The 27,139-nt window shown below is 32.6% G+C and overlaps 3 protein-coding genes across 8 annotated transcripts in view; 1 reads left to right on the top strand and 2 right to left on the bottom strand.

The window, feature by feature from the left end:
• LOC124543182 (protein nervous wreck) overlaps window positions 1-13,000 on the top strand; it is a 32,749-nt gene extending 19,749 nt beyond the window's left edge. For 3 of the 4 annotated variants that reach the window (XM_047121264.1, XM_047121262.1, XM_047121263.1), the window contains 14 exons: window positions 3,759-3,895; window positions 4,780-4,933; window positions 5,021-5,248; window positions 5,324-5,509; window positions 5,587-5,823; window positions 5,903-6,050; window positions 6,212-6,375; window positions 6,479-6,628; window positions 6,701-6,982; window positions 7,059-7,172; window positions 7,372-7,480; window positions 8,415-8,618; window positions 8,899-8,933; window positions 10,127-13,000. In XM_047121264.1, coding sequence (XP_046977220.1) covers window positions 3,759-3,895; window positions 4,780-4,933; window positions 5,021-5,248; window positions 5,324-5,509; window positions 5,587-5,823; window positions 5,903-6,050; window positions 6,212-6,375; window positions 6,479-6,628; window positions 6,701-6,982; window positions 7,059-7,172; window positions 7,372-7,480; window positions 8,415-8,618; window positions 8,899-8,933; window positions 10,127-10,618 — 2,640 coding nt within the window. In that variant the 3' untranslated portion in view covers window positions 10,619-13,000. The remainder of the gene's footprint in view (window positions 1-3,758; window positions 3,896-4,779; window positions 4,934-5,020; window positions 5,249-5,323; window positions 5,510-5,586; window positions 5,824-5,902; window positions 6,051-6,211; window positions 6,376-6,478; window positions 6,629-6,700; window positions 6,983-7,058; window positions 7,173-7,371; window positions 7,481-8,414; window positions 8,619-8,898; window positions 8,934-10,126) is intronic. The other variant, XM_047121265.1, reaches the window with a different exon arrangement.
• A 743-nt stretch (window positions 13,001-13,743) lies between these two features.
• On the bottom strand, window positions 13,744-21,157 carry LOC124543107 (atypical kinase COQ8B, mitochondrial). 2 transcript variants are annotated; one of them, XM_047121158.1, is made up of 9 exons: window positions 20,984-21,157; window positions 20,040-20,621; window positions 19,683-19,899; window positions 19,382-19,591; window positions 19,142-19,257; window positions 17,371-17,533; window positions 16,700-16,902; window positions 15,162-15,314; window positions 13,744-14,899 (listed from the first exon to the last, which is right to left on the bottom strand). In XM_047121158.1, exons 2-9 carry the CDS (start codon window positions 20,616-20,618, stop codon window positions 14,612-14,614), a joined length of 1,929 nt encoding a protein of 642 aa, XP_046977114.1. In that variant the 5' UTR covers window positions 20,619-20,621; window positions 20,984-21,157; the 3' UTR covers window positions 13,744-14,611. The 2 variants fall into 2 exon arrangements, with proteins under 2 accessions (XP_046977114.1, XP_046977115.1); XM_047121159.1 differs by having other exon boundaries at window positions 20,040-20,350.
• Window positions 21,158-22,178: 1,021 nt separating this feature from the next.
• Window positions 22,179-26,599, bottom strand: LOC124543103 (phosphatidylserine lipase ABHD16A). Of its 2 annotated transcripts, XM_047121148.1 has the most exons (10): window positions 26,231-26,599; window positions 25,269-25,328; window positions 24,951-25,004; window positions 24,558-24,865; window positions 24,315-24,475; window positions 23,977-24,230; window positions 23,665-23,829; window positions 23,375-23,559; window positions 23,096-23,294; window positions 22,179-22,912 (listed from the first exon to the last, which is right to left on the bottom strand). In XM_047121148.1, exons 1-10 carry the CDS (start codon window positions 26,300-26,302, stop codon window positions 22,817-22,819), a joined length of 1,554 nt encoding a protein of 517 aa, XP_046977104.1. In that variant the 5' UTR covers window positions 26,303-26,599; the 3' UTR covers window positions 22,179-22,816. The 2 variants fall into 2 exon arrangements, with proteins under 2 accessions (XP_046977104.1, XP_046977105.1); XM_047121149.1 differs by lacking the exon at window positions 25,269-25,328.
• Between the last annotated feature and the right edge of the window lie 540 nt (window positions 26,600-27,139).

The following is a 27,139-nucleotide window of genomic DNA, read 5'->3' as shown; positions in this document are numbered from 1 at the left end:
ATAGATTCTCGCGTCAGTTCAACCCGAGAAAACAAGTACATGTAGATCGACGAATATATTAGGTCACATAATATTACAAGTTATTACGTTTGTGTAAAGATCATATTCACAAACGAAATAAATATTGATAATTGGGACTAGCGTAATTAATTCGGATACGAATTTTGCCGATGCTAAATTTAAGTTGTCTTGTACTATATGTAGTTATTGAACATATAGGTATTTGCGTGTGGCGGCGTCCCCGGTGTAACGTTTCTATTAAACCACAAGGCTAGTTACACGCTCTTTTAATAAATATTATTCAGTGTGAAACTGATTTAATAATTATAATTATAGAAGAATTGCGCTGGTGACCACAGTACTACCTCAATCACTCAAAACGTAACTACACATATAACACTTTTGAAATTAAATAAAATGATATGGCTAATTTCTACCTACTACATAATAGAATATGAACATTACTTAAAGAAAGTTATTACTACAAAGTTTAATGTAAATTAAAACTGAAAGAGTAATTATTTTATTTAGGAATGAAGAATATATCAACCGATGTCACGTATTGAGTATATATAATAACAAAATTATTAATTACAATAACCCTTTGAAATAATGAAAAGAACAATAACAACTGCAAGGGATACTTGTACGTTGCTTCACAATGATAAAAATCAACTACATTTTTGTGAAACCTAAATCTATCAATATTACTGCATTAAATCACACCATTATATCTTTTACGTATTGTCAAAAATGATATTACTAATATCAGAAAATCTGTTGTTTTTTCTTTTTATTACTAGATTTAAATTACGCATGAGCTGAATGCGATTAATAATAATATATGGCATTAAGACAAAGGTAATAAAAAAAGTGAAACAAATGCAATGAATAAATATTTATCCAGGTAACCGTACCCGTCCATTTGAATTATGGTTTTACCACACTATTGTGTACAGTTATAGGTTGCATGTGGTTGGTGTAATTTGAGGTATCGTGTCAATAGTATCTAATTATTACCTACGTTGTTTGAATAAACCGTGGAATTATCAATGGCGATGTACATAAAATAAATGCAAGAAATAATATCAAAATAAATTGTAGAGCAATAAAACATTTGATTGTTTATTGAGTTATATACCTACACAGTTTTATTTTCACCATATTTTCAGAGATGTATCTATATGAATTCAGCTAATTTAAATTAGTAAACCAATTTGAAAATGATACGTTAGACATTAATAACGGAGCTGGCGAGCATTTCAGTGTATGATTGATTGCTCATGTGTCACAGCAGAGATTAAAGTTCAGATCAATACGAATCGATTTAAGGCCAATTAATTAAGGCACTACGTTGGTATTTTTTTGGCTAACAGGATTTTTATTTTTTTGTAATCAAAAGAACACTAAAATTAAAATCATCCTGGCACCGGTTGTCTGCTTCATCTATTCGCATGGTTGTACGCGAAATAAACGTCCCTTCTAGAAGACAAGCTTGATGACTTGACCTAAGTGCATTCTAGCTCGTGCTACTCTATTCTAGATAATCTCAGCTCATGGCAGTCGGAGGTCTTACCTCCACGAACTCCTCGCACGTGGCCTCGTGTTGCAGTACACAACAACAATAAACCGTTAGCCGTCCTGCTCAAGGTTTTCTTACAAAAGACATGTGAGGCCCCTAACTGACGCATTCACAGAACCCAATTTTTTAGCAACAAGCATCTAGCACAACTACTACCAACATCTTACTGCCGGGCATAATCGTCCCTCATCGGTTTTTGCTCCGCCTTCTACTTCTGGATCATAACGGTCTTACAGAAATAAGCTACGGTTCCCTACGCCAACGCCCTGTAGAGCTACGCCGACAAGATTGCTCGTAGGACATTCCCGTCCGGTCTCGCGAATCAGAAAACAGTCTCGTTACACTACACGTTCCACACGATACAAAATAAAAAATCAAACGTTGAAAGCATATGCTAATACATGATCCCATCCACGTCACAGTACTGACACATCATCGATGCTCAGCTTCCGATCTCACAAGTCAATTCTTTAAAGAAAAGAAATTCTTCTTCATTACATGCGTAAATTATGAAGCTTTAAAGGCCAGCAGGATCGTTCCGAAGATGCGCAGTTCCTTGCGAAGACGCCATGGCCACGGAGTTAAGCCTCCGGCCCGCAATGTTTCTGTCACTTCACCACCTCACATAGTGGGGGTGCTCTTTCATTATTATTTTTACAAACAGTGTAACGAGTAACAAACAGTGCATCAAATAAACTTTGTATAAAGCATACCTACAAATTTCCAAAAGTAAAATACAATTCGAAGTTTCAAACATTTTACACGATGCATTCAATTTTATTATAGCGTCAAAACTTTCTGAAAAGGGATTGAGAAATTGAAATAGAAATTAATAAGGGACATTTTAATGAATACATCAGAACAGGAGCGAAAAGCAATAAAACAAGCTTAACCTATGCCACTCGATGTTATGCGATATCAAAGCGCGTAGAAAATCTCTTTGTCTGGCTTTTTGTGATGGGAGTGCATTTCGCTTTGACACATGAATCCCAATTATATTGAAAGCATTATTCCTGTTCGTAAAGAATTTTACACACGGATTAGGAAATATGCAATATTGCGATTGACAAGTCAATATACCTAATATTATTTAGAATTACTTGGGAATTAATTTGAATTAACAAATAATTAAGTGGGTATTTTTTTTTTAAGAAAAAATAATTAAATTTAAAGAATCTGCTTTATTATAAATAAACTGAAATTTTGTTAAAACTAATTTATGAATTATTATATGTTGTAATGCTATTTCTTATATATATACTGATAATTTAAATGAGAAAGTAACTCTTATCTGTCTGTCTGAGACAGTCAAACATAAATAGAAATATTCCTGTCTCTTTCCAGCTAGGAAGGAGGCTTATACATACATATTTTCTTCTTAAATCACACTATTGATGAAAACTGAATTAAACAGGATCGAACCACTGAACGAATTTGATGATAACATTTGATATGAAGCTTGAACGCTACTTTTAGGCATTTGCTAGGCATATCCTATCCGAGTAATCCCTAAAATGTGGCCGCGGCGACATTAACATAATATACGGATAATAGATATAGCCCTATGTCATTTATATCTATGTATATTTATTCTTAATATTTTTGGAGTGTTTACTTCAAATTTGTTGCTTCATAATTTTACCGATAAATAAGTTTTTTAACTTTTATTTACCGGTGGTCGACGTTGAGGCCAGAGGCCAAGGCCACCAACATGAAGACGAAAACATCCGGATTTGAGAAGAACTGGTGAATGAAACTCATCTTTGCTTCGACAGTATATTTAAATAAATTTGTATTCATGTGTTTTATATAAATTTTATACAGTTTTTACTTCGACTACCAAGATGTAAGTTTAATGCTTATATATTAAACTTATTTCTCGATAGGTGAAGTAAACGCTACCACCATCTTGAAGAAGAACCATCCTGATTTGAGAAGAACAGGTGAAAGGAAGTCAGCGTTTTTTTGTCATTTTCATATTTATAAATCAAATATATCGATCGTTTTTATTAGAATTGTATGCTTATAATTACATCGTTCCTTTTCCAGAGAAACCTTTTACTTTTTTTTATATAGCAAGTTCGGTGAATCTACATTTTCTGGAATCCAGATCTAAAATCGATTGTGTATGCCAGAGTGATAATTCGGTTTTTTATTTTCGATTTCTTTTCAATAGTGCACCGATTCGCTGGCACAAGCACATAAAGAGCTGCAGTTAACCGTTTTGGATGTGGATAAGACCAAAAAACTGTACTTCGACGAAGAGCACACTGCTCACGATGTCAGAGACAAGGCTAAGGACATCGAAGAAAAGTAAGTGTTAACAATATTTCGATAAATATATTGGATATATTATATGTTTATTTTCCCTATTCACTTTTATGTTTGTAAAATCATGAAGTATAAAAATTTTAATCTTAATAATGTTGGCGTAGAGGCAAAGAAATGTTTAATTTCATTTTCTAAAATTATTCATTATATTCACGAACGTTACCAAAGTTTTATGAAACTTTGTCCAGAATGTATATAGAAAAAAGAACAAACTGTGTCTAGAAAAAAACCACTGACATCGTTTTTCTGTAGCGTTCGTATCTGCCATACACGATTTGTTCTTTAAAGTCTTTATGATGTTTATTGACCTAGTATGGATCCAGTGACGAAAGTATTAGCATTTGTATATTTTTTATTCCCTTCAAACGACGTCCGTATATGATCCGTGGACGTTTGAACTGTTTCTGGACACTGTATGCCCGATGGGCTAGCTATGTAATCTCTTTGAGCCGCCTTTTCATATTTATTTTCGACGGTGTCAGCTTTCACATTTTTCGACTAGATTATTTCTTTCTATCCGAGCGTTCTTATGTAGGCAGTTTTTAGATACGATTTATTCCACCATATAGGTAGTCGTATTTTTGGAAATATAGAATTTTGGTTATATAGAATTTTGACGAATATTACTACGAAAATATTTAATACTTCACTCCGGGTTGTAATAATAAATTGCGCGTATTATACAAAAAAAATTGATCAACGTCATCGCTATATGTGTATGATGTATATGTATATGTATATAGGCGGAATTAACTGATTAACTATGTTATTTAAAATTATCAACAACTTGTTACATTGTTCGTGAGTATAGGTGAAAACATTATTGAACTCTTCATAAAATATGATGTTAACAATTTTTGTAACAGATTAAAAAAGAAAAAAGGTTCGTTCTTTCAATCGATAACTTCATTGCAAAAGAATAGTGCGAAGGTATCGTCTCGCCGAGACCAACTGGAAGAAAAGTCAACTGGTGCGAGAAATGATTACCTTCTTAGTATCGCCGCTGCGAATGCTCATCAAGTATGTAAATCTTTATAGATATAGATAGATTTTAGATATAAAAAAATATGTTACGGATTTATATAAAATATGTGTTATTTTATACAGAATCGATATTTCTTGGTCGAATTACAAACATGCATGCAAAGCATGGAATCATCTGTGTACGAGAAGGTTTCCGAATTCCTCACCCTGATGGGACGAACTGAGCTACTTACTTGTTCAGCCACTCAACACTCATTCGGAAAAATCAGAGATCAAGCTCAACAGCTTACACGTGAATACAATCTGCAATGTCTCTATTTATATTATCCAGTGTTGAAACAGCACATCCAGGTATGTATTTCTTTCCTCTTTCTTGTTTTACTAAATATTGACTGTTTACTAATTAACATTTTTCATTATATGTAGTATGATTTTGAGCCATGTGATAATGATCCGATTGACGCCGTCACTATGGAGCACGAATCGGTAACTCAGACTCTTGCACAAGAAGCTCGTAGATGGGCAACAAGAATTGTCAGAGAGACGGCTCTAGTCAGAGATGCTACACGTAAACTAAATCTTTACCAAGCAATGCGGGATGCCGGACAAAAGGTATATACATTAAAAATATTAACAAATACATTAAATTCTATTTACTCAAAAACGACAGTAATCAATTTAACAAATAGGTTGATCCCAATGACCCGAATGGTCCTGAGCTTGAAGTCCGCATGGATGAATTGAGATCTAACATTCGACGATCGGAGACATCTAAAGCGAAGTATGAGGCTAGGCTAGAATGCCTGCGTGCCAGCGGTGCCGCTGTAGATGAATGGCTTAAAGAAATTGATTTGCTTGCCGTTCAAGAAACTTTACCACGCAGTAGCAGTCTACTTAGTGTTCGTACCGATGCGTCAGGTGCAGCTGTAAGTTCTAGTCCAAATTTTAATATTTCCATTGTTTTAGATGACAAAGATTTTATTAACCTTAATAATGTGTATCTAGGATCAACCAAGCTCAGACTCATTCTATGATAGTGATAATACCGAAGGAGAGGCACCAACTACTTCCGCTGTCGCTAGCACTTCTGGAGGACATCAACGTACAACATCTGGCTCACAACATGAAGATGAACAGGATGAAGACGTTGACGGTACTTAATAAAAAAAAAAAAAAAAAAAAAAGAAAAGGCCCCGACGAATTGAGAACCTCCTCCTTTTTTTGAAGTCGGTTAAAAAGAAATCATGAACTAAGATAAAGTTCCTGAACAGATTAAGTTTCCTCATTAGTTAATTTATGCTTTTATTTTTATAGCTGCATTGGAAGAAGAACGTATGCGTATTGAACAATTAACTGTTGGTTGGGATGATCCTACTCAAGTGAATTGGGGTGAACCAGAGGCTGAGTCTACTCCTCCACAAACTGCGGAACCACCGGCCCCTTCGCTATACAAGTGTACTGCTTTGTATTCTTATACTGTAAGTTAATTATTAAATAATATTTGAATTAATATCTCACGGCTTTAAAGCAGTTTTAAAAAAACGTTTTAACTTTTTTTGATTATTACTTGTATGCTTTAAGGCTCAAAATCCTGATGAATTGTCAATTATTGAGAACGAACAACTGGAGGTAGTCGGTGAAGGAGATGGTGATGGTTGGCTTCGGGCGCGTAACTATCGTGGTGAAGAAGGATACGTGCCTCACAACTATCTTGATGTTGAGCGAGAACAGGTTGATCTTTTTTTATATAAAAACGTAATATGTTTTGGCAAAATTGAATTAAAGTAAATATTGATATTTTAGCCAACGAGCGCCCCGGGTTTGGTTACGCAAATATCTTTCTCGTCTGTGGACTATACAGTTGAAGGAGAAGATGCTGATGTTGTACAATCTCCTGATCAAATATCAGTAATATCTGCACCGGTTGCTAAGCCTGAGGAACCTAAAGTGGAACCGAAAGCTGAGGAACCTCCAAAAGTGGAGCCGGAAGTAAAGCCCGAATCATTGCCAACACTTGGATATTGTTTCTCATTATACGATTATGACGCCGAAGCTTCAGACGAATTAAATCTGGAAGAAGGACAGGTATAAATAATCGATTATAATTTGGCATTTTTAAATCGCGATTTTGTAACAAAACTAATTATATATATTTGCCTAGATAATCCGCATCGTTTCACGGGATGCTCATGGCGTAGACGATGGTTGGTGGCGTGGTGAAGCTAACGGAGTGATTGGTAACTTCCCATCGCTTATAGTCGAAGAATGTGATGAGGTATGCAATATGCGATTAATTGTCATTAAAATATTTGTTATATTTTATCACAGTAGTAACATCGTGAGTAACTACTTCATCGAAACTGTTTATAAAATGCAGGTTGCCTGGCCTGAAATAGTCCTTATAGTGAAATAAACACAACTACACGCTTAAAATATTATATAATTAGGCAAATAATAAATTTGGTCCAATTTAGAACGGAGAGCCGCTTAGTGGTGTTGATGATGATTGGACTCCACCTGACTCGGCTCCACCCGTGTTCGCTTCACCGCCTGAATCACCTTCTGCCGGATTTAACGAAGAAAGTAAGTGAAAAATTGCTATGTACATATTTTAAAACTTTTTATATTTTAATTTTTCTTTCCTTCTTTGCACTTATTTCGTACCTTGGCAACTTCATTCGCTTAACAAGAAATGTTAGGCCTAAAATTGTAACGTCAAACATCTTTGTGAGGTCATAAGTGAAGTTGTCTGAGTGCGGATTTTATATGCTGGTGTCTTGTTACGCAGTTAATCGTATTTGTTTGTAATGTAAAGAAAAATAGTCGCCATAAAAACGCGGTTCATCACACGATAGATAGCTTTTGGCTGATTGGGTTATTGGTTGTGGTTTTCATTCCCAATTAGCATGGTAATAACATTTTGTTAACTTTAACGTATGGCACGTTTATAATCATATCTAGATTTTGTTAGGTAATAAGTAAAGCGCTAACTATTTTAGGTCCATCCAACATCGGCATAAATGCATGAAAATTTGCACGATCATTATAGCTAAACGAACATTTTTGTTTGGGATATTTCAGTAAATAGAGTGATTGAGTATAAAGTACGTACATTACTAAAAGAGAGGAAAATAAGGATAGTTATGGTATTTGAAAGAATATCCACGCACCTCTTGTACTTACACGGTTGAACTTTCGGCATTTCTAAATTTACGTTTTCCTTGCGCAAAATTACACAGTCACAGCAATTTTAAATTTTTGTTTAAATGTGTACAATGAAACGTCAGCTTAAATATATTTCTAACTTTTGTACATCTTCTTCGTCTTGCCTGAGCCTGAGCCTTTACGCCTTAACCAACTAAATACGCGAAACTCGTTCGTAAGTTATCACTTCTCTGCTATAGCTAAAATACTATAGCTTTTCTTGTCTTTTTGACAAAATGTTTCGCACACTTTGAGATATCCTTGAGCAAACCCGATCGTTGAATTATTTGCCGCTATCCTTGGACGCTGCCAGTGATCTTCAATGAGAACAACAATACTAAGAGTGCTGCTCCTCCTGCGGACCCGCCACCACCTCCACCGGCCGACATGGGTGACTCCATGGACAGCCAACCCGACTTCAGCTTTAACCTAGAACTTAGTAGGAACCAACATGAACAATATGATACACAATTCGTTGCCCCAGAACCTTCGGTCGCCCCACCCATCACCATCGTTGGTAAGTAAACTTAAAAAGATAATGATTTTCGCGCTAAAAGATACTCAAATTATAAATTTTATATTATAAAAAAGGCAAAACAATAAAAATAAAAATGAGTTAGAAGTTATTGTTGTTTTTAAGAGGAATTGGTTGAGTCAATCGAAATGTGTTTATTTTATTTGAACCTGCATAAATAATTGGAAACATACGTAAAATCAAATCACAAGACTTATACTATAACAGATAAATGATATATCGATATGCATTAATTTTGTACGAATTTTTTTTCATGCTTCAGTCGATGAGGTTGTCGGTGAAATGTTTGAGGAGGAGGTTTGGCTTTTAATTACAACACTATTACATCGTTATTATGTCTAGGATGGCTTTGTTATGGCTCCTCGCCAGAAAGTGACAGTTAAAGCTTGTAGATGCCTCTAGTATAATGAGACTTTATCTTTGAATTAAAGCGATCGGGCACAGAGTCTCTAATTATTATTTTATTAATAAAAATTATTTTCAAATTGAACTCATAGAAAAATATTATTACATTTTCTTAAATATACAAATTAGACAAATAAAGCGAACAATGACATAATGAGAACCGAAAAGACCCAAGGGATAGAACGCGGGTTCAAAGCTTTTCATGTGTTTAAATGCGTTAGTAATTTATATTATGATTGAAAAGGAAAACATCGTAAGCAAAATCGCACGTGACAGATGGTGTCCTGACTTCGCGCTGGAGCAGCCTCATGGAACGATCTCGAACTATTATCTTTTTTTGGACTACATATTACCATTTCTTAGATCATTTTATGTATAGTGCATTTACAATGTAAGTATTACACGTAATACGGGAAGATAACAACCTACATACATACATGATTGGCAGAGCATTGGCATTTAGAGAAATATTAATGTTTATTAGAACAGCTGCTTATAAAGCAGTCACCCGTTAATTAGGCAATAAAGTCGATGTATCTTCTTTCTCCAGGTGCTATTTATACGTTAATTAAAGATATTTGTGGCCGATCGTGAGGTAAAGGTCAGTTTTAAGCTGTTGAGCTTTGCTTTCGCTGTGGGCAGTGTGGGTAGCAGTGCTTGTGTGTATATAAAATATGTTTTTACAAAATAAGTCCGTTAGTTGTGTATATCTTAAATATATATTACCTGTTATAACTTGTGAATAAGATAATAATTTTTTTGTCTCTATATTCAATAGATATGCACATCTACCTTTTATTATAATCATTAGCTGAACTGTATATTTACCGTAGCGTCCGACATAACTCGAAATCATATTATCATCAGCATGTCGGCTTTATGCATGAAGTTCCACTAGAAGTAATTTATTGAAATTACATACGATACGAATCTAAAGCTCAATTTCAATTGGAAGATTTAAAAATGTCAATAGACCATAAATTATGACGTGAAAGAAATGTCCAAAAAAACTAAAATTTGTAAAAAGTTATGTAAAACACATGATCATTTGAAACTTCTCCTAATACATATATCATCATTTTCAGGAGGTGGAGGAGTTGCCTCCCGTACCACAGCCGAAACCTGCGCCACCACAAGTTGAAATCACAAGCGAGGACTGTGGGCTCGGCGTAGCACAAATTGTAATCACGGCCGCTACACCGATGATAGAAGAGCCCGAACAACCCTTTCCCCCGCCGGAGTCCCATCCCGAACCCGAGCCCGATGTGCAGCCCGACTCACAGCCAGAGGAACCGGAACGCGTAGAAGACAACGACGACGAAGAATCATCTCTCTCCGAACAGACTGCTGTCTGTTTACGCGATTCTGAAGAGGGGCATGCCGACTCTGCACCGCACCCAGCCTCAAGTTCGACGGCTTCTGAGGGTGAGTCGACGGGAGCCTCTGTGGCTTCGGGTCCCCCCACCGCCCCTCAATCCCCTCCTGCGGCTCCTCGTGCCGGCCGGGCTTCTATCCCTGACGAACTTGAGCCAGCACAACTAGCGAGGCTCACCGATCTTAAAGAATCCAATGCCTAGGCCTATTGCTTTGACTGAAAAATAACAATCTAACTAGTAACCATGCCTTCGTAGATATCACTTTTGATTTATTTATGACATTCGGTCTGTATTCGTTTCCTATGTTTGATAATTTATTTCATAATAGATAATCTTGTTTAGGGCACTATTTCCCTTCATGAACTGACCGTTTCTCAATAAATTATTCTTAAAGAACAGCTCAATTTACAATGAAATAAAAATAGGTTTTTAAAGATTTATTTTTAATTTTTAATGAACTTAGTTCTAATTGTTGATATATTTATAATTTCTCCAATACCTCATGTAAAATGTATCTGAATAAAAATATCTCTTTTATAGTTTATTATTTATAATAATGATAATAAAACTTATAGTGTTCTTTTGCACGTCCCACAGCGCGCGAGCGTGTGTTTGTATTTTTCTCTCGTTAGTATCATATAAACTACAATTACATATTGGTCTATTGATCGAATGTTTAAACTTTTTTTGACAGAGATATAACAACATACTTACACCTAATAAATTACGCACATAATTATGTAACATATATACCTAATAAATATATATAAGTCAATTGTTAGTTGAAGATATAAAATGAAAATGTTGTTTATTTATCTCAAAAAAAAGTGCTTGAATTGGATACGAAATATGTTCTTTTATTAGAAAAATCATTTACGGTGGTTTGAGAAGCGGTCACGTAATTAAATGTAGAACTCTTGTATATATTTAGCTAATAAAGTACCTTGTATTCTTACTAATACTAAGCTGACGCATCATCTAGGTCATTTGGATAGAAAATTGAGTAGGTTTCCGTGTTGGTCGTGTATGATTGGTTCATCAAAGACAATTTGTTCAAATAATTCCGACCGAGTACAAAATATATCAACCTTACTCAAATAAATTTGGTATGGCGTCACACATTGAATGGATCTCTAAGAAGTAATCGTTAAAAATTGAAAATGTATAAAAAGCTTTTTAAGTGTTATTTGTAATTGAACTAATAAAATAAGATGCGTAAATTTATCGTCAGATTCATCTTAAATATAACTATGATATGAAATAAATTGGCCTAACTAATGTTTTTTTTTAAAAGCGTGGAGCATCACTTGAATATTCTTTTTTTTATTCTTGCACCTGATGATTACAAAGCTGGACATAGTTAGGTTTATGTCCGGCTTAACTTATGATTGTAACATATAACCGAACACAATTATTGAAATGTTTGTGGTAAAATTTAATTTAAAATATTTCACTTGCAATAAGGTCTTACAATATAATTTAATAAAAGAAAAATACTTTCAAATTTCTAGTAAATTATCAAGGAAGTCAGGTTTTGAAAAGATTCGTTGGGTACTAAAGGGTTTTAATTAATTTCATCTGTCTGGCTATTTGGTTTCAGAACTTGTCAACACAAGTTGAATATATAAATGTACCTAATGAGTTGAAATATTTCCCAATTGTTATTAAATTTACATTTTACCGTTTACGCCACATTTGTTTAGGCTGTTTAGCTGCTGAAAAATTCAATACAGTTAAAGCAGTAAGTTTAGGCAACAGGGATTATTTTTCATTAAAAAAAAAAAGTTTTGTCAATGATGTTTATAAAAACTCTTTGGAACAAAACATTATTTTAGTTTTTTATTATCCCTACCTACATAAAAATGATCTATAGACCATATATCGAATAGTAGATGGTTTTTTCAAATAGATTTTAAGGGGAAGTGTATGAATATTATAAAATACATCAATTATGAGAAGTTGTTTTGTAACCGATACTTACACACTTAACCATTTTATTATATTAGATTAATGTTAGTTGTTACTTATACAAAATATGTTTAAATTAGTGCGTATTAGCCACAATTAGGTAAAAACCTGTTCGTCGTACCAAAAACTGTTTCATTAATGTTTTATAACATGTTTATTGTGTAGGAGAATCTGATTATTATTATTAGAATATTATGATCGATATGATTGTACCGTTATCTTCGGAATGAAAGGTTTTTGTTAATTATATTTAAAGATTACTTTATACACATTTCCGTTGTTATATGTAATCTAAATTATAAGAAACGTCATCGTTTGCTCTATATAAACCTTTGGCTTTGTTACAATGTTCCACTGCGTACCTATTATGTATTCACTTGATATGTTTTGACAGAGGAAAATGTATTCTGTAGACAATTTCATTAAAATGTAACTCAAAAGTACTGTTAATGAAATACAATCATGTTGTTTGTAATAAATTAACATTGAATACGAATATAATATAGATTAAGTGTTGCATTTCTTTAGAGATAACAAATAAATCAAATTAGATCACTATAGCCTAAGTACTGGAAACGCTACTGAATGAATTTAAATATATTTAAATACTCATGCTATCGTGTTTTATTGTGTCTCAAAAAATACATCCATTTCTAAGATTTTATCAACTTGAATTTCGATATTTCAGAACTTTTGTCATAAAAGAATATCTCTTCAATTCAAAATAGATAGATATTGGACTTATATAAATGGTCAGTAAATTGTATCCGTTTCTTAAAATGAGAAAACCAATGATGTTCTAGTAAACAGATATGTCACTAACGCGCAAAAAGTGAAGACTAGAAAACGTCCTAATTGGGACGTTTGCCTTAAGTCGTTTTACGTAGTAATACGTTATAATACATCATAATTACGTAGTAATACGTTTTGCGTATTTAAAACATCTAGTTATCCCTTTTACTTATTGTTTTTATCAAGCAATCCTTTTTACTTGTAACGAAATGTAAAATAAACGGTCCCCGGCGCGGAACACTTTTTTCTGTTGTTTAGTATGGGTATAACATATCTGTTTATTAGAATATCATTGGAGAAAACACATTGTGTTATTATCACCTTCACTGCATGTCTCTCGATTATTGATTTATATAATTAGTTAATCGGTACAATTGACTTCGGGTCGGCTAACTTAGATTGTGCTTATTATCATTTATCTGTTACAAAGATGTTTATATCTAGTCGATGAAAGAAATCTTTTTTCAATGAACAGTATTGAATTATTTGTCCCATTAGCGTTGATCATTTGAACATTAATAAATTTAGTAACTCCGTACAGTCATGGAAACAATAAAACACCCAGATTGTTAAAGACAAATGAAATAATTTATTTTCAAAATAATTTATAATGTAAGAGGTAGATTAGCTTACAAGTAAAATATCAACAGAAAAAAGCTGTTAAAAATTTTTTAGTCAGTATTATATTTTACATAAGTTTATAGCCCGCTACTGTATAGCCCGCAGGTTTATCAATCGTACTAACACATTATTTATAATATTTTTAATAAGGTTAATAGTCAATGGGACTAGAGCCCGACAACAATTTCTTAACATTAATATTTTTCAATGATCGGACTAATTTATTATATATTATATTAATAAAATTATTACTTTTAATATTTATTGTTCTGTTGAATAACTTTTAATGTTACAATTTATTTTTTAAGTTTCCAAACATTGCGACGCCACATACAACTTCAACATACATTTCATAGACCTTAAATATGATATATCGTTAATACATTCATATATTTATCAAGAAATATAGATATATTAGCCGTTTTAAATCTTTAATGTACATTATACAGCCTTCAAAATATAGCTCTTCGAGTAGTTAGAAATATAAACATTAATATTTTACAAATTGTGACACAAAGTTTTACAAGAATATTTAATTTAACAATTTTTATAAGAAGTTATTGTACACTTGAGCTACATGTTTATTAGAAGATACATCCCCCCCCCCTTTTCCGTGGCTTTAATTTTTGGAGAAAATATTTTCGAATCCGTTCATATCAACGAACCTTCTCGCACTGATTGATAAAGCTCTTTGGGGGTATCATTACGTATAAACATCGTTAAAAATATTAAAAATGTATACAAACGAAGCCATTTCCCATACATCCACTAACACTATCTATTGTCATTTTATTAGTCTACGTAAAACATGGATTAGTAAGTTGCGTTCGCTTTGTACTGATTATATATCTCCTGGAACATTTCGCGGCAGTTCATTTTAACTTTCAGCTTCGAACAGAGTAGGAAGACACCGGAGAGTTTTCTGTGCAACGAGTATATTTCCTCCGGCGGCGGACACAGCCTGTGCGTTAGGATTGTCGGTGCTATGGCCTGGATGCGCCTCGTTGTCTTCTGTGCGCCGAAGTCGAATTCACCAGATCCCTTGCTCGTGAAAATTTCCCCCATTATCAAGACTGTATCGACGTGCGATTCCTCCATTACCTAATCGATAAAGTTAATTAATTACTAATGTTAAAAAAATGTAAACAGTATGAGACATCTTAATTTCTTAAAAGCACAGTGTTGATAATTGAGTGTGACCATCAAAAGGCCAGCCTGCTTATGTATTTCAAATAAAAAACTCTTCGGAAATTTTGTACTAAAATAATCATGTTTCATCATCATCAATCAATAATGTTGGAAGTAAAGCAGACAAGGTCCAATAAAATATAAGGAAAAATGCACAATAAGGGAAAATATTTACCTTCGACTCGTATCCGGTGAGGAACTTCATTTCACGAGACTTGTGCAAGATCGCTTCTCGGTCTTTTTCTGAGGCCGCTTTAATTATTTCGATGTACTGGTCCATGAACTCTTTGGAATATTCACGAGTTGCGCCGAAGTCCAACAAAATCACCTAACGAATATGAAATATAACATGAGTTTTATGAACGATTTGATTTTAAGGTAACAGAAAGTGTGAAACAAAATCTAATCGTAGGAATGATAAATTTATTAGACATTTTACAGAAAAGGAGAAATAAAGACAATTACTTCAAATAAAGACTACTGTTGACCAATGTACACGCGCAAAACCAGACACGATTCTTTCCGAAGACCTAATCATGGATATGTTTTCCGAGTCATCGAACTCAGACAGAGAACACAAAAAATTTGTAACCAGGAATTCATTACCACCAAAAGCAACTATATCAACGAATATAAGTACGATATCGAATAACATACGATAGGAAGCGAGATGCGGCACTAATTGGAACTTAATTAAGTTACGATCAAACGCAAGGGATGGTTGTCAGCTCCTATTATATTAAAAAGGTTCACTTTGAAGCGGACTGGCTTTAGTAATTACATTTTCCTTGCGATATATATACACATAACAATTTGCTAACTCTTCATTATATCGGCATGATAATCATTAAATATATTAATAAGTAAATAGAATGATAAATTTATAGAATCCAAACCGAATAGTCCAGTGGCGGATTTACAAATCTGCCGCTAGTAGGCTAGTAGGCTATTAAATTTTTGCCGCCCCTAAGTTTTTTTCTCTCTAAATCTGCCGCCCTAGGCTCCAGTCTACTTAGCCTATTGGTAAATCCGCCACTGGAATAGTCTCAAAGATGAGTTTAAGGAAGGCATATACATGCCAGTATATTGATGAAAGTATCTCCATCTAAAATCCATAAAGAGGCGTTGTGCTGTCGAAGAAAGACAGAATCTCTCCAAGATCAAGGAAATGACAACGCATCCAACCTTCACACAACTCAATGAGACACTGGGCAAGATTATGAGATGTCTATCCTCATAAAATTTACGACTAGAAAAATTGTTTGTATAAAAGCGTATCCCACGCGTTGGTTCCTATTGCAACTGGGAAATTACATGAAATCAAAAGGAAATTCTCATGTATTATTACCCCGTAGACGGCGAAGAGTTGTTTTAGTAAACTGGTGAAGAGCACACGAACGGCGATTCACAATACAGATGGCTTGATCATAGACATCAACCAACCCGCATTGGAACAGCGTGGTGGAATATGTTCCAAACCTTCTCCTCAAAGGGAAATAAGACCTTAGCCCAGCAGAGGGAAATTTACAGGCTGTTTTTGTGGCCGTATGCCATTCCGATCAGACTTTTTATATCTCGTTGGAAAAACGCATTCACACATTTGCATATTAAGTTATGTACTTGTTAGCGCTGCGTCAGAATGCCAACTGAAAAAACCAAATATTCCTAGTCTACTACTACCGTAATATCTAAAACATAACAAATATAACTTACTTGTTTCGTATTCGTGTTATAGAAAAAGTTCGCCCAGTTCGGATCTGTCTGCATGCAGCGCAGTATGAACATTTCCCTCAAGCAGAGCTGCATTATCTTGTAAGCGATGTCGTATCGCACCTCGTAGTCCGCGTCAAACAACTTGTCTAACGGCGTTCCGTCGATCAGTTCGGTCGCTATCACTTCTTGAGCGCAGAGTTCATCTAACATAACATAAGCTCTTATAAATATCAAAAAACGATTACAAAAAGGTGAAAACAAAATAGAAACTTATTTTGAATTTACAAATTCTACAAAATACAAATCTAGCATTATGGTAACATATGGTTATATTAAATAACGTCATTCACTCACTTCTATAGTTCAACTTTAAGAACTGTCTTCTATATTTAAACTACCAGGAATTCCCTTTTTATTTTGATTACGAATAACATAACATCTGATTTAACGGTCCTATTCTAAGGTATTCTAAGGTATTGTTATGTAAGCTGTTAGATTACTAAATAAATATGTAAATAGGTGATAATGTTATTAAAAAATTCAATGATTTTAAATGATTTTTACTTCGAAAACAGCAAATGAAAAACGGATTAATATAATCAAGTATTCTTTTAAGCAAAATACTTTTAGACACGACATCTAATCTACTAACTACTAACTATCGACGTTACCTATAACCGACGGTACGTAGTACTCAGGATACGGTGCCAGAAGCTGCTTGAACTTCTTCGTACACTCCGCCTCGCGTACGTAGTCCACCTCCCAAGACAACTCCTTCTTAGCGACCTCGACTATATTGTCGATGAAAAGTCCCTTCGGAAACATGTTCCATACCTAAAGAAAACAACAACACGGTAACATTAAATACTGTATAATTATCACTTATGAATTCTTGGTTTCATTTAGTTGTCTAAGTACTGATTATTATTGCAGATAAAGCAGAGTATTCCGACATAGACAATTTGTTATTTTTAATCTTACTTTTTTTTTTTAGACGTTTTTCCTACCCAGGTATGTCAGTCCATTCTGCTTTTGGTTTAAACAGTATTATTATTAGCTATTATATAGAATTTCAACTGATAGAATACACTAAACCAATCCAACATCGAACAAACATGCGTTTATATTAGTTAAAAGTATTTTTTCCGATTCTAAGTTTTGTCACATTTATAGACTCTTGGGCGTAGATTTATAGTGTACTGTCGAAAATACTGTCTTTTACAAATCGTTTTAATCCATATAAATAGATCGATAAAATCACGTTACCTGGCTTAATGTACTTATTGCAGTAGGAAAAGTCTTAAAATATGATATTAAATATTTAAAATATATTATTTATTGTACATGAAACACGTAATATAAATGTAACGCACAGACGATTATTTGCATTTTGCACAATCACGAACGATTCTACGAGTGCTTCCTAAGGTAGCTACACCTAGCTTTAGGCCTGGCATTACTCGATACATAGTTTGTATAGTGTAAAGTGTTTTATTTTTGTATTCATACCCCTTCCCACAGACTATAGTTGCCAATCCCGAGTCGATTATCGAATTATCAATACTAAAGTGCACTTAAACTGACCCCTATCTCCGGTCTCACTTGAACTCAATAAAACAGATCGTTTAGCTATAAGAGTCAATATTTCAATCAAAAACATTTCAACCGACACTTTCAGTTTAAAGGTCGTTATATAATACACTAACTCCAATATCTCTTGTTGGTAGGACTTTGTGCAACTTGCAAGCGTCTTTTTTTTAGTTCCAGTTTCAAGGTTGAGTGGGCTATTGTATCGGCACAAGGGCTATATCGTGTTGGTTCAAAAGATTGGTGACGATATGGCGATATGAGGTAGGATATTAATATTTCTTACAGTGTCAAAGTATATAGGCGATCTTATTATCAGGTGGCGTATTTGCCAGTTCGTGGGTGAATGTATTTACTAAAGAAATGAACACATTATGAATAACTATTTAACAACTGTAAATTCATACTATATCTTTTAAAAAAAAATAGATTTTGGTACCGGTGCAGTTGTATATCCCATAGGTATAGTAGTATACCCTGTGAAAAATAGTGTTTCCCCATATAAGACTAAAGTAAATTACAATATTTTAATTTATTAAAACACCCGACAAAATGGCACAATAATTCAAAAAGCTTTACGTATGTATATAAATCCAATAGTTAGCAACACAACTTAGTTCATATAAATAGGTCTTCGCGCGCATTAACACGCAGTTGACAAAACTTCTTGCTTCTGCAAGTGGGACTTAGATTAATTTTAAACAGCTATAACCTATCCTCAATATTTGGACTATCAAAAACAAAATTTTGTTGAAAGAAGGCAGTCTGATTATCTTATAATAAACATACCATGATGCAATAACGTAAAACGATGACTAACCATTTCTATATATGTAATAATGAGGTCATACTTACTTTAAGAACGCCGACAAGGTTGTCTATGTCGCTGTTAATGCCTTTCGCGACGCCGGGATACTGCACTTTAATAGCCACCTCTTGACCACTATGGAGAACCGCTAAGTGCACTTGACCTAATTATTAAGAACAAAATAAATTCCTTCATCAATATCCTTGAAAAATATTATATTGTTCATTTAAAGCTGCAATATAAATTATACATATTTGAATGCATTAAATACAATATAGTCTGTGTACCTATGGAGGCAGCAGCAAAGGGTTGCTCTTCAAAGTGCTGAATAAGACTGCGCCAGTTCTCTCCCAGCTGAGAGCTCATAACTTTGTCCACTTGCCATTTAGGCATGAAATCCGCTGACTGACGGACCCGGTCAAATATTTTCTGGAGATCCGAAGGGATGATCGATTCATCTTGGATACTCAGCAGCTGACCCAGTTTGAGAGCAGCACCTACGAAAGATAATTTACCAGTATTTCTCAATGAATGATATCCTCATGTGTGAACCAATAAGAAAAGATAACCACAAAAATTGAAACCTACCTCTGACTTTGCACAGTGTGTCTACAATTCTTTCCGCATTGGCAGGTGACAAAAATATATTCGAAGATTCATCAGGTTTTCCAGTAACAGACTGTATAGTGTTCCGAGCATACTGTGCCACCGTGCCCACACCGAGACCCGCAGCAAGGGAGCCAAAGGATATCATTCTACCAATACGAGATGATGGCACAACACGCTCCTTTGAATTCTCACTTAGCTATGTGAATAGAAATAAAAAAATGTGATAATAAGTAGTAAAATATTTTTAAACAATAATGTAATGATTTCCACATTCATCATGATCATAAAGCAACACAACACTTTAATTCAGTACAGAGAAATAAGTAAAATACTTACTGAAACCTTTATTTTCTTTCTTGCAACCGGTTTAGGAGCAGAACTGGTTGAAGATGGTTTTAACATCTGCGGTGTGGGTTCATAGGAAGGCTTTGTCTTGTTGGCATTATCATCAGCTGGTATTTTGTCCAAAACATTGTCAGTTTGTATCTTATCTATTGGTTTAGCAAGTTCTTCAACTGGAGGAACATTAACATTGGAGACTATTTTCTTCTGCGCTTGCTTTAAGCTCTCAAATGTTTCATTGAACTGTTTGTTTAGCATATCAATGTCTTCTTGCAATTTTGGATCCATGGTCATTGACGCATCTCCTACATTACCATTTGAATTTAAATTATTCATAGTGATGTAGTGTTTAATACCCTGCACAACCACCTCGGCTCTTCCAAAAGCATCATTGATTATGTCTGGGTTAGGTTTGTAATTTATGATTGGGTTAAGTGAACAATTCTGGAGAGGTTGTTTTAGGCTAGAATTAATCCAGATTAGTCTAGCACTTTCCTGTTGTAACTTTAAGCCCGCATCTATTACATGGCGAAGACCTCTGACTACACCTATCAAATCGTTAATATGTGACATTGCCTGAAAAATTATGAACAGCTGTAGGTTTTATGAAGAAGCTTTAAACATTAACCAAGTCTAAGCAAGTGTAAATTTAGTCAAAAATGATTTGAATTATGACAGATTATTGTGCAATATTTAATGTAAATCCTAGGCATACAAGGCTAAAAATAAGTAAAAGTTCCTACTTCCTATTGCATAACATTTAAAATCTATAAAATAATTAATATAATATTTCTTAAATATTTGCTAATATATGTCAGTTTTAGTTATATAAATTAAATACTACCATACAGGTTATTAAAAATTAAATGTAATTTTATATGTTATTTTGTAATTACTGTAACCACTATGAACATAATATAATTTTTTAAGTTACATACCAGGTTGCTTTTCCAGTAAAAGGAAGTAAGACTAAACAAAATATAATATAAATATTTCGAAAAGCATAACAATCACACTCGTTTTTAGTTTTACAGCTTATGTTTATCGGTTTAATTTTATAATAAACTCTAAGTTCATCAAGGTAAAATTGAAAACTGAAAAAAATAGACTAAATCAATACATAACTGTCAAAATAAATGTCACTGTCATTTTATTTTTTTGGTACAGGTAAACAATCCTCAATTGGACTGAGACTTTATTTTATAAGTAGAAACGGTATATATATAATATATGATTTATTTCTTTTTTTTTCTAAGGATAAAAATGTTTATAAAAATCGTTGGCCACAATGTGAAATTACTTTGCTAAGATTCAATAAAATATTATCCAGTACAATCAAGTGCATACTAAAAATTACTAGTTAGTATTATATTTATTATAGGTACATCATTATGCCGCAGACAACTGTTCAAATTAGACATTAAATTAATAGCCTAGTCAGTTTAACCAGGGGATTAAATGACGTGAACTTCCATCCTACATCTTGCGTTCATAGAATAGAAACTCTTTTGAAAATGAAAAAGTGCGTGCCTGTTCTTTGTTACAGCAGGAGTATGCTGATTGCTGAACCACGTTTTAAGTTTCTTAAAAAACACAATTTTCTATCTCGGAGCTAGAGAACTAAGTCAGTTCTCTAAATAACGATCTTAGGCAAATTACGATTCTTTTTTCTGCTGTAAAAATCATCAGACAGGAGATATATAATCATAAACCTCCTATCCTATCATACCCGAACGGCTCCAGCGTATGCTGTGCAATAAATTACCTTAATCTTGAAAGAAGGTTTGGTTAAAAGGCGCCACTTAGTAAGTAGGTAGGCTTGGCGATAAATGGCTTATTTACATTGCTTACCTGCGATGTATACACGGTACATAAGTCACAAAACTCTATTATTGACGACTAGTGTTGCCAACTCTTAAAATACAACATCCAGTTATTTTGGCAGAAAAATATTAATATTATCGTGTTTATCATGAAAATAGGAATGTCTAGATAATTGTTAAAGTAATAAAAATAATAGGTAATATTTTTGGGAATTTTGATAATTAATAACATTTAAATTTTTAGGTTACTCACTTTAACCTTAATAAATTCTTCAAACGTTCATTTTGTTCTGTAAATTGAAAAAAAACCTCTTCTGAATTGTAGCATCCTTTATTTATTCTTATACCATGACAAAAATACAATAAATAGTATTAAAATAGTACATTTATTAAATAGGTGTAGATATATACTTTAGTAACTTGGAAAAAATAACAACGAAACCTAATGGTTTTCAGGATAAATTCATAATAAATAGGTAAGTAATACCAATGAGCAAATAATTGTTATTCTTCACTTCTCCGCACAAACAAAATCTATATTAGGTAATGTCATCAATTACATAGTTGATTGTTCAAGAATACATTTAGATGTTTATATATGTTTATTAAAATTCACATTTAGGAAGTATTTACTGTGTAATTATTAGCCACATTTATTAAACACTGAATGACAAAAATGGATTACTACACACCAATACTAATTCTAACAGTAATTACTTTTACTAGTAGAATATTAGTGAGTGATAAATTATCTTTTAATAATATGGTAATGTTTATTATTAAGTGTACAGAGTAATCGGTTTTATTGAAATATTTGAAAAAGATGAACTATAATATTACTGTATGAAATAATCAATTTAGCACAATATTTCCCAATTATATTTAACATATCACCTCTGTTATAATAGTACTAGAAAAAGCTGCAGGAATACAGTTAATTTATTACTATTAACGATTAGTAATTGCTTCCATTATTGCAGTAAACTGATCCTCTGGCAATGCAGTGCAATGGGTTGACCGAAAATCACGCATGTACCTTGAAATCTAAAACAAAATGTTAAATAATTGTCAATTTTCTTACTTATTGTGTATGGTATATTTTTTAATAAGCAGTCTTTTAGAGTGTTGCTAAATTACTAATATTTTAATTATGTGTATCTGTTTTAATAATGTGTATTAAATATGTGTATAATGTGTATATTGAATTCTTATAACATAAAATCTCACCATAGGCAATATTTTTCGTTTTATAGCAGGTAATTCTCCACATGACATTACAATACGTTGTTGGTCTGATAAAGCAACACATGCTTCGAGAACATCCATGACAGGTTTCTCTGACTCTTCTTCAAATAGTTCAGGATGTCGTTGTTCTAATAACGAAATTAGTAGAAAGTTTCCACGATTTGATGCAAGTTGGTTTGCTCTATAAATTGTAAAGTGTGTTTATGTTAAACACTCAAATGATTTATAAATTACATATTTTATTATAGGTAAGAAACCTACTTTATACAAATAACTTCATCTTCAGTTCGTCGCACTAGCTGCACTGGACCAGAATATTTGGATAACATTTCAGCTATATTCAGATTAACAAAAGATCGTACAACTTCTTTAACTAGCAACTTCCAAGACTTGGGCATTTGATTTTGAGCCAAGGGTAGAAGGTCGTCGAAACACGCATCTAAAATCTAAAGTACAAATTTGTAGTTATAAATTATTAATGTTTTGTATAGGTAAATAAATTTTTCAAATATGTATTTATAATACTGAATGTTTAAATCATGCATAATTACAATTCCTTTGACTTCAGGATAGTTAACAGCTGCCCATGTCGTTGTATAGCCTCCAATACTCCATCCAAATAGTACTATGTCTTCAACTTGAAAATCTAGCTCATTAATGGCATACTGTATAACTGCATCAATGGCATTTTGTTCTTGTTGAGGATATGGTGTACCCTAAAATAAATAAGGAGTATAATTATACAGGATGTCATGACAGTAAGTTCCCATACAAATTGCCAGATTTCTTTTTCTTTAATCTATTTGGTTTATCTTAAATAAATTGAATATTCATATATACTCTTATATCTTAATAAAACTTACAGTGCTTCCACCAAAACCTGGATGATTCCATCCTAATGCAGAATAACCTGCATTAATTGGTGTAGTCATAATTCCAATTTCATAAAAGCCAGAATTTCCTTCACTACAAATGACAAGTATATTGCCTTTTGCAGAATCAAGCCTGTTATCAACAAACATTGTATCAATAGAATTGCCATCAGCTGTAATGATTTTTGCTCTCTTTCCATTATAAGTCTCAACAAGAAATGCTCGGCCTTCAGCAAGGAATTGCCCTAAAACATCATTTATAAAAACATAATAAAATAGCACATAAATAAATCATGAGATAATAAAAATTATCATTTAAAACAACTTACACAACATGTTCTCAATAATTGTAAGTGTGCCTGGGTAGATGAGGCTCAGCGCAAAAGTATGTATAGCAATATATGCTAGTATTTGTATAGTGACTTTCTGATAGTATGGTAAATCTGGATTTGCACATTTAGTAAATGGTATGTTTTCTAGCCAAGTTGATCTGAAAACAAGAATTAATATTATAACTATGTATAAACTATTTATAATTATATAAAGTATATTTAAAAATTATAATTTGTCACCTTGGTAATTGCTCCATTTTAAATGAAGGAGTCCAAGCATAAAATTCAAAATCATATTTCCTGATCCGTTCTAAGTAAGCTCTTTGATCATCACTTGGGGTATTGAGATTGTTCAAAAAATCAACATATGCTGGGTTACTTGCTCTTCCAATGGCTCTCATTAAATAGGTCAGAGCTATAAAGCATCCCAGGCCACCAAAAGCACAGGTAAGAAACCTTGCCTCATCCCATGAGAAGAATCCCCTTTTATAAATATACATGCAAATAAATGGCGATGTATAAATGCTACAATTAAATACTGTTTGTGCCTGAAAAAAGATGCATTATTACTATATGTTTGAAATAAACAAACTGAAGCAAAACATAATATACTTAAGATAAAAATGATCTTACAGTTGATAAAATCTTGTTGGCAATTTTCTCAGGCGTATATGGTTCATAAAAATTCTGTAAAAAATCAATTTTATTAATGTATGCTAAGTCAGTCTAATATAATCCTATAGATAATTACTGACCTATGCAGTGAATAGTGGAATTACAAATTTATATTAAATGTCTTGAATTCAAATAAAGTAAAGAATAAGAAATACAAAAATTAAACTAAGTAATAATAAAACAATTTGACTTTGTTAGTTGTATCAGTTTCTTTTTTAATTCATATATATTGAATTTAGTCTTTCCTAAGAGTTAGTCATGACAAATATATCAAACCTGTTTAGATTGATCAGGATTTTTATCTTTAACTAGCTGTGACTGCGACTTCATGGGCATCTGAATTTAACAAAAAAGTAATTGTTGTAGCCTAAGTTACGTTACTTAATTAATTGTCTCATGAAAATCACTCCATACATGAGATTAACTCGAACAAACATACAGATGGACAAAAAACATATATACTTAGATAGGCATTTAGTAAGAAGCTGTTATTTTAATATTACAATCAGACACTCCAATTTTATTATATGTATCTTTAATAATATACTAATTATTTACTATATTTTAACAATGAGGGCCTGATTAAGAGTCTAATAACGAGGGTAGCTGCTCCGGACTAAACAAAAAACATAACTACCTATAACTAACTAATAAACAGTTTATATGTAATTATATGAATTATTGATGTTTATTAATTACTGTTGCAAATGATTGACAAAAATTAAACAGAAAATATAATGTTATCTCTTAATAACTAATTAAAAATGTAACTGAGAAATGAAAATTTTGAATATATTTCTATAAAAGGGCTATATTCTCGGGTATCTTCTCCAGAACCTACAGACCATCTTATTAGGCCCTCTTAATTATATCTTAAAATTTATTATATTCATTATATTTTCATGTCATATAAAATAATTTCCAGTCTTAAAGTAACACCCTTAATTTTTAGTGTTTCATATTTTCAATGTATTTCGCATATTACGAATTAGTATTTATCCGAAGCCCCATTCAGAACTATGAGAGTGGATTGGGGAAAGCCTGGGGGTGAAAATCAATAATTTATGTCAGGGGTCATCTAATAATAGTTTGATATCAAACTCGTTCTCATAACCAGTCGTGTTAGTAATTAATAAATAATATTATTATTTGTAATATATAATAATTTCAAAATATAACAATTTGATCATTCAGCAATAAATTTTGAAGATAAATTAAAAAAATTTTTGTTTACTTACTTCCTCCGGTCCTTGCCCATAGACTTTGAATAACCGGGGAGAAAAGAAACATCTCATCACTAATTTAAACATTTTCTTTGCTTTTTATAATATGTTAATCTAAAGTATGATACGGTAAAAACACGCCACCAGATTATTACGGACAAACATTTAAATTAAACAACGATTGCATTTAGAAACAATTATGCAAATTTATTATAATTATTTGTAAGAGGAATGACTTTTATTTGCACAAATCGAGAAAAAAATCCTTATAAATTTAACCGGAGTGCTAAACACTCAGAGTTGCGATGAAATACTGATTGGATTGTCTATGGTTCCATAAATAAATAATCAATATAGTGCCACCGACTTAATCTGTTCAAGCGGACAACTCGAAAAGTAACGACGCCATTTTGAATTGTCATTCTAATGTCAATTTTAGTTTGCATCCAGTGTTTCCACTTTATTTTGATCTCCCAAATTACAGTTAAAATAAATGTGTTTTATGTATTATTTATTTACTTTTTATTAAATTACGAAGTGATAATAAAACTGAAAGTAGTGATTCTGCAGATAATAATATTAAATATGATTCAATGAGTGGCAGCATTATATCCTAAAAATGTAATTGTTCTCTTATTGGTCATTGTAATGTATAGTTTTTATTTACTTCAATAAAAATAAAAAAGCGAAGTAATTATTATTTTAATATTTGTATTTTATTATAAGAACTATTAACATTAACTTAAATATTTATTTTATGCTTAAATATTATTAATAAATTTATTTGAATAGGAGCACCAACATCATGTTAGAATGATAAATGTTTATGCCATAAACACTACAACAGTATTAACATGAATTGACATGACGTAACATAAATAATTATGATTTTTTTAATTTTATTTATATAACCATATGTTTACA

Source organism: Vanessa cardui, chromosome Z (genome assembly GCF_905220365.1).
Source record: "Vanessa cardui chromosome Z, ilVanCard2.1, whole genome shotgun sequence".
Taxonomy (NCBI): Eukaryota; Metazoa; Arthropoda; class Insecta; order Lepidoptera; family Nymphalidae; genus Vanessa; species Vanessa cardui.
The sequence above is the reverse complement of the archived record's forward strand: the minus strand, read 5'-3'. Positions and strand labels throughout refer to the sequence as shown.

What these genes read in the sequence shown, in the direction of transcription:
- LOC124543107 (XM_047121158.1), bottom strand. Translation starts at nt 20,618, where the DNA reads ATGTCACATATTAACGATTTGATAGGTGTAGTCAGAGGTCTTCGCCAT. An exon ending in CACACTGTGCAAAGTCAGAG is followed by an intron (nt 19,592 to 19,682) that starts GTAGGTTTCAAT and finishes TATCTTTCGTAG; the next exon opens with GTGCTGCTCTCAAACTGGGT. An exon ending in ACCTTGTCGGCGTTCTTAAA is followed by an intron (nt 17,534 to 19,141) that starts GTAAGTATGACC and finishes TGTTTTCTTTAG; the next exon opens with GTATGGAACATGTTTCCGAA.
- LOC124543103 (XM_047121148.1), bottom strand. Translation starts at nt 26,302, where the DNA reads ATGTTTAAATTAGTGATGAGATGTTTCTTTTCTCCCCGGTTATTCAAA. An exon ending in ATCCTGATCAATCTAAACAG is followed by an intron (nt 25,005 to 25,268) that starts GTTTGATATATT and finishes GATTTTTTACAG; the next exon opens with AATTTTTATGAACCATATAC. An exon ending in GATGAAGTTATTTGTATAAA is followed by an intron (nt 23,295 to 23,374) that starts GTAGGTTTCTTA and finishes TACAATTTATAG; the next exon opens with AGCAAACCAACTTGCATCAA.